This window comes from Myripristis murdjan, chromosome 14 (genome assembly GCF_902150065.1).
Source record: "Myripristis murdjan chromosome 14, fMyrMur1.1, whole genome shotgun sequence".
Classification (NCBI taxonomy): domain Eukaryota; kingdom Metazoa; phylum Chordata; class Actinopteri; order Holocentriformes; family Holocentridae; genus Myripristis; species Myripristis murdjan.
The window spans coordinates 4,140,001-4,147,500 of record NC_043993.1 but is presented as its reverse complement, the minus strand read 5'-3'; the positions used below and the strand labels follow the sequence as shown (position 1 = coordinate 4,147,500).

General features: G+C 48.1%; 1 protein-coding gene across 1 annotated transcript in view; it reads left to right on the top strand.

Annotated features, from left to right (window-relative positions):
• The window catches only part of wwc1 (WW and C2 domain containing 1), a 67,072-nt gene that overhangs the window by 27,605 nt on the left and 31,967 nt on the right, over nucleotides 1-7,500 (top strand). Inside the window, 1 exon segment of the mRNA XM_030068872.1 lies at nucleotides 6,555-6,684. Coding sequence (XP_029924732.1) covers nucleotides 6,555-6,684 — 130 coding nt within the window.

Sequence of the window (7,500 nt, the reverse complement as noted above, 5' to 3'; positions counted from 1 at the left end):
ACACACACAGCCATGCACCCGCACACACCACTGACCTCCTACATTACAGATATAGATTGTCGTTTGTTGTTTATTCGTATTGTCCGCGTCTTATAAATAAATGTAGTTTTTGGTTGGTAATATTCCCTCTTGCGTTTGTTTGTCAGAGAGCTGAGCCAGCTCTGACAAATGGGGGCTCGTCTCGGTTAAGTTAACTCGGTTATATTGTTTGGATTTATGTGGTAGTGTAGGAAGAGTTTTACTCACCGGTCGGAGTAGGTGATACGCTGCAGGTGCGCATTTTCTGGAGGTTCCCGTTAGGCTTCAGGGCACTCTCCCCTTTGGGATTGTGTCTGTTTGTTTTTTTCGTAGTGCTGTGGGGAGCGGTAAGTGTTGGTTGCGCAAGCAGCCTTCTCGGGGGCACTCCAGGGGCTCGCCGGTGGTGATCTCGCTGGTTTTGTGCTTAATTGACCCGCTGCAGAACCGCATGAAGACCAGGGTTGAGTTTAGTCAGATCCTGGGTTAGGCAGTTAGGGGAGCGCTCTGGGGGGCATTGCTTGCTCGTTGTGCACCTGGTAGTGTGGATCCGGCTCCAAGGTGAAAATGGATTTGTCAGCCTTTTACGATGCGCCTTGTGCGGTGTTTTTGGACTCCTGTAAGAAGGATCAGTTGGTCGAGATTGCTGAGCACTATGATATTGAGTTGCAAGAGGGGATGCTTAAAGATGAGTTAAAAATGTTTGTGTTGTTGACCTTGTTTGAGAAAGGTGTGTTGCAGAAGGAGCCTGCTGCTGAGCCGGCGGCCGCGGCTGCGGTGAGGTCGGAGTCGGCGTCTGTGTCTGTGGGGCAGGCTGAGGTGCTCTCGTTTGCGCAACGGAGAGAGTTGTTGCAGCTGGAGTTGGAGCTGGAGCGGACAAAGCTGCGGGTTTTGGACCGCGACAGTAGGATGTCTGGTGCGCCGAATGAGTCGGGGTCTGTGGCTGGGCGTGAGGGCAGAGACCTGACCGCCAGTTTGCGCCTGGTGCCAAAGTTTAACGAGCGAGACCCCGACACTTTTTTCACGTTGTTTGAGCGTGTGTCAGAGGCCAAGCAGTGGTCGGATGGAGACAAGGTCCTCCTGCTGCAGTGCGTCCTCACTGGCAAGGCGCAGGAGGCGTACTCGGCTGTGTGCGCACAGGAGGGTCTGACCTATGAAACGGTGAAGTCGGCCGTCCTTAAGGCGTATGAACTCGTCCCAGAGGCGTATCGCCAAAGGTTTAGACACTGGGTGAAGTCCGATAAGCAGACAAATGTGGAATTTGTGCGTGATTTGACCACTCATTTTCACCGTTGGTGCGCAGCGGAAAAAGTAAATACATTTGACGGGCTGTGCCAGTTAATTATCATGGAGCAGTTTAAAAACGTGGCGCCTCAGCGCGTAGCCGCCTACTTGAATGAAAGAGAGCCAGCTACTGCGCTTAGAGCGGCTGAACTGGCGGATGATTTCTTGTTGACGCACAGGTCTGGTTTTGCTGGGGTGCGTGAGCGAGTGGGTGATGACAGCAGTTTTACGCGCGGCCGTTTTTCAAAATCAGGTCCGGCCCGCGGTGCGTCTGCCTCGGTGCGCCCAGGCCGTTCAAACTTGTGTAATTTCTGTCATGGGGATGGTCACTGGAAGGACCAGTGTCCATTGTTGAGGCGTAAAAACAGCGCGCCTTCCCCAGCTCCGGCCATGTTGTGCGCAAGTGCGCCGGTGGAAAAGGCGGTGGAGGTTGGTGATGGTGACAGGTCTGGCTTTGAGCCTTTCATCATTGACGCGCAGGTTTCCTTGGTGGGCAGTGCTGAGTGTGTTAATATTAGAGTGTTGCGTGACACAGGGGCCCGGCATTCTTTTATTGTGCAGTCGGCGCTTCCTTTTTCTGCTGATACGCAGTCTGGTGATTTTATTGTGATGAGGGGAATGGAGCTCGGCTTCGTCCCAGTGCCGCGCCATAATGTACTGTTGGTTTGTGACTTGGCTAAAGGTGTGTTTTCTGTGGGTGTGCGGCCCGAGTTGCCCTTGCCGGGAGTGTCAATGATTTTGGGAAATGACATCTGTGGTGGTCGTGTTTGGCCCAGTGGTCCCCCGCCTCCTGTGGTGGTATCCGAGCCGTTGGAAGTGGCATCTGACAGTTCGGGGCTGGAGATTTTTCCTGTTTGTGCCGCCCAGGGTAAAGGTGCGTCTGTGCCGGTGGAGACTGCGGCCTCAGTGGAGCCAGTTATGCTGCCTGACTTGCCTCCGCGGGTGTCAAGGGAGGAGTGGATTAAGGCGCAAAAATCTGATGTGTCGTTGTCCTCGTTGTGGGATCAAGCTGTGCCGCGTCACCAGGTTGGCGATGTAGCACAGGGATATTTTATTCAGGAGGGGCTCTTGGTGCGGAAATGGCTGCCTTGTGATGGGGATGTTGTGGGGGCGCCTGTGTTTCAGGTGGTGGTGCCGCAGGATTTTCGTTCCCATGTTTTGAGAACTGCACATGATGAATGTGGTCACTTTGGAGTGCGCAAAACATATCTGTATGTGCTCAAACACTTTTTCTGGCCGCGTGCCAAGAAAGATGTGGCTGCGTATATTAAGACGTGTCATGTGTGCCAGCCGACGGGGAAACCAAACCAGCACGTAAGGCCGGCACCGTTGCAGCCCATTTCGGTGGTGAGTGAGCCTTTTGAGTATCTGCTTGTCGACTGTGTGGGGCCGTTGCCGAGTGCCAAGTCAGGGTGTAAGTATTTGTTAACTGTGATGTGTCAATGTACCCGCTATCCGGCGGCTTATCCCCTTCGTTCCATCACAACTAGGGCTGTGGTTAAGGCACTTTCACAGTTTATTTCAGTGTTCGGGATACCCAAGTTCATACAGAGTGATCGGGGGTCTAATTTCTGTTCACATATGTTTGCTCAAGTGTTGAAAATGTTGGGGGTGAGTCACAACCAGTCCACTCCATATCATGCGCAGAGCCAAGGGGCGTTGGAGCGCTTCCATCAGACGCTGAAGTCCTTGCTGCGCGCGTATTGTACGGAGCTGGACCGAGACTGGGAGGATGGTCTCCCGTGGTTGATGCTGGCGGCGCGAGAGGCCGTGCAGGAGAGCACGGGCTTCAGCCCGAATGAGTTGGTCTTTGGGCACTCGGTGCGCGGGCCGTTGGCAGCACTGAAAGGTGGGTTGGTGCCTACCGAGGCGCCCCGGAATTTGATTGACTTTGTTAATGGCTTTCGGCACAGGTTGTTTCGGGCTGGTCTGCTGGCGCGAGAAAAGCTGGGGCAGGCTCAGGTGAAAATGAAGGCCCACTACGACCGTGGTGCGGTGCGCCATGAGTTTAGTCCTGGGGACCAGGTCCTCGCGCTGACACCGCTGGTCACGTCGCCATTCCAGGCTAAGTTCACTGGCCCATATGTTGTGTCTGAGAAAGTCTCTGAGTTGAACTACCGTGTTGCCACTCCAGGTCGAAGGAAGTCGTCTCAGCTTTACCACGTCAACCTGTTGAAACCATATTATCAGCGCTCTGGGGATGGTGAGCGCGTCAAAGGTGACGTGAGTCCGGCGCTTGCAGTGGATACCTGCGGTGTGGGGCAGGAGTCAGACGGCGTTCCTGAGCCTGATGACAGTTTGTTGAGTGGTAGGTTGAAAAATTCCGAGTCTTTGTGTAATCTGGATTCTTTGTTGTTGCATCTTTCTGTACAGCAGCGTGTTGAGCTGGTTGAGCTGATAAGGGAGTTCCCGCAACTTTTTGGTGATGTTCCGTCTCGCACCACCTGGATTGAGCATGACATTGACGTGGGTGAGGCGCAGCCAATCAGACAGCGGTTTTACCGCATGGGTCCTGAGAAGCTTAACCATTTAAATGCTGAGATTGATTATATGCTTAAACATGACATTGCTGTTCCATCTGCCTCCAGCTGGTCTTCGCCTTGTGTGTTGGTCCCAAAACCAGATAACACTCCACGGTTTTGACAACCCCAAGTGGTTGGGTTGTGTTTGGTGTCCTGCTCGCCCTCTCCCCTCTTTTTCTTCACAGGGCATGATTGTTAATGGGCCTCCGGTGTGTGTCTCCAAGGGGGTGGGGCCGCGTCTTTAAAAAGCACCTGCGGACTCCGCCCGCTCTCCCGCTCCTTCCCATTCCCGGCCTGGCCCTGCAGCTCACCTGTTGTCTCTTGTCGCTTAGATTGCACCCAGCACACATACACACACAGCCATGCACCCGCACACACCACTGACCTCCTACATTACAGATATAGATTGTCGTTTGTTGTTTATTCGTATTGTCCGCGTCTTATAAATAAATGTAGTTTTTGGTTGGTAATATTCCCTCTTGCGTTTGTTTGTCAGAGAGCTGAGCCAGCTCTGACAAAACACACAACATAATGTAAACAAAATGCCACAAAAACAAGCAAAAAAATATTTCTGTGTCACTGTAAGTTGTCTTACTATAGCTACTTTGATATGTCGGCCAAGGACAATATCTTTTACATGTTTTTCTTTCACACCAAGTTGTTGTAAATCAGGTTAATTGTAAAAAGGTTTATGTTTTCAGCAGAACTCTGTTTGAGAAGGACTTATAGAGGATTACTTGTTCTCTTTGCCTGTCACTAGAAGAGCTGCCCTCCCACCCTCCCTCGCTCGCTCACTCACTCACTCACTTTCATTTCCTCATTTTTCCCATTCATGTTCTCTCCCTCTTCTTCCTCTCTCTCTCCCCTATCTCTCTCTCTCTCTCTCTCTCTCTCTCTCTCTCTCTCTCTCTCTCTCTCTCTCTCTCTCTCTCTCTCTCTCTCTCTCTCTCTCTCTCTCCCTGTGTGTTTTTATACACCCCCCTCAGCCTCCCCTTCACTCTCTAAAGAATGTGGAACGACCTGTTATTCATGCACACAAATTACTTGCTGATGACTGGGGTTTACATAGCTGCTGCCTGTCACGGTTGTTTTCCTCCAGCAGAGCAGCACTTCCTTTTGTCTCTTTGTCCTGTTTTCTCCTCACCTGAGTCTTCCTGGTTTGTCTAGAGCCAAACCCAGCACCTGACCTGCACTACCTAGGCATAAAAATGAACAGCTAACCACTTTTACATCAAGCATGCAGATTTTACATTTTTTTTTGGTTTTGGTTTTGTTTTTGTTTTTTGTTTTTTTTTTTTGTTTTTGTTTTTTTTAACCCAGGACTACCACTAAAAAGGAATGTGATGTTATTTACATTAGGACAAGTCCTGGACTGCATAGTATTTCAACTCCAGGTTAACTGGTGTAATAATCTTCCAGCCAGACTGAAACAACATTTTCTTGGATTTTCTGTCCATAAGTTACATAAATCAGAATACAGTCCAAAAGATGGTGATGGCGATTTATCAATTAATCATGCAGCATAGGGGTAAATTACACTGAGGTTATTGCCTATATAAAATGTAGAGCATGACCTTTATCATCATGCCTTACACAGGTCACAAATTAGCAGGAGACCTATTTACTTGAGACTGTTGCAGGGTTCAGAAGGTGCGTATAACAGTGTAAATGAGGTTCTGCTAAAATTTATGATGAGCCCATCTATAGAAATTCAGGTTTGTCACAGAATGCAGGTTCACAGCTGCCAAGAGCTTTGTTTTGTAATAGGGCAGAGGCAACATGTCAAAATGGCCACCATCACCCAGCATGGTTCCACATGATTTCTGTGGTGGTCTTGGTCATGGTTTGTTCACTGAAGAAGGTGAAAAAGGAACCTTTTCCTGATAATTATACTTAAGACAGGCACTGAAACTGTAAAAAAGGTTATACTGATACTTAATGATCATATCACTGAATGAATGACACACTCAGCTGTGTGTTCCAGTGCAACTGTTTATGGTGCACGTTAATTTCAGACTCAAAACCTCAAATGCTTGATGTGGCATCAATGTATCACTAAAGTAAAGGCCTTTTGCAAAAAAGATCCAACTGGTGATGGGTTAGACTTATAATAAATTCATGTACCAATACCTTTGTCCCATTGTGCAACCTTAGCTTCCAACTTGGTACCAATGAGGCCTAAAATTTTGCATGATTTCGTTCCAGCCAGCCACATATTTCACTAATGTGTCCTTCCTCCACTTGAAGATGTGCAAATCACTGAAATCAGCTGTGTTTATGAATGCGTGTGCTAGCATTTTTGAGAGCTGCTGCTGAACAAGGGTTAGAAACCAGAAGGCTACTGGTTTGAATCCCCAGACCAGCTGGGATAATTGAAGTGAGTAATGCTCTTTACTCCCTCAGCAGCTGCTGTTGAGCTGCTGTACAGCCTCCAGTTTCTCCATTTGATTTTGCAGTGAATAGTTGTAAAACACTGTGAAATGTGAGACAGATTGTCACTAGAAAACAGCATGCATGCTCACTTGACCCAGTTCCCTGGACAAATAAAGGTTAGAAAAATATTTACAGCTAATTGTACAGTCCAACAAGCAGGTGAGGTTTATGGACATTTTTAAGGGATGTTTGTGTCATGGGAAAACAACACCCTGACCATCCTCATGCTCTTGTCTCCTGATCTCTGCTCCTCTTAACTCATCTTTCTCGCTCACTCTTCACCTCCCTTCTCCCCTCCAGGATCGACCACAAGGTGTCCAATAGTCCGTATGGCTACAAGCTGCAGGAGGCACAGGCTATCCTGAGTGAGGTGCGCTCCATCCGAGATGCCATCAACTCTGGGGAGAGGGAGAAACAGGAGCTCATGCAGGTAATGGAGCATTTAAATCACCCTGCATTTTTTTTTTTTTTTCAAGATTTAGAGGGGAGACGAGCAAGGAGAGGATGAAAATATATCAGTTTTGTTGTGTTGTTTTTGCGGTGTTAAAAGGAGAAATTAGGAAGATGATTAGGTAATAGTTTTCCCGCGGGCCCTGGAATCAATGGGAATTTACACATTTTGAAACGTCAAGGAAAGCACGGGAATTTTTTAAATTCTTGGGGAAAGTCATGAATATCATGGCATTTTGTCCACCTCAGTTGAAAAAATCAGTAACTAGATATTCACCAAATGTAATATATATTTTCCCTGTGTATATTATGTTCACTTCCCTTGTAGAATAAAACAGAATAATAAACTTTAATAAGACCTCTGAATCTGAAGTATGTTTGAAATTTTGGTCCAAGAGTGGGAACCCTGTTTTCACATAGCCTACAGCTAATGACTTAACTTCATTTGCCCTGCATTCCAGGTGTGAAATAGTAACTGATTAAACAGCCAGAAAGAAAACCGTCAAAGCTCTGGTTTCCCAAGATTCAAAAGCACTGGTTTAGATGACTCATAGACTTACCCCATGAAGGAAATAGAGTATGAACTGTTCAGGAGAGAGACTTTGCAAACATGTGGAGTATAAATCTGTCAGAAGCAAAGCGGGAGGGGAGTGAATGTAGTTAAACACAAGAGAGTGAAGAGAAAGGGGAAAGTGTGAGCTGATGACAGAGGAGGTGGATGAGAAGAGGGAAGGAAGGAGGACACAAAACAATGGGGAAGGAGGCGAGGAGATGAGGACGGGTGGTTCAGGAATCA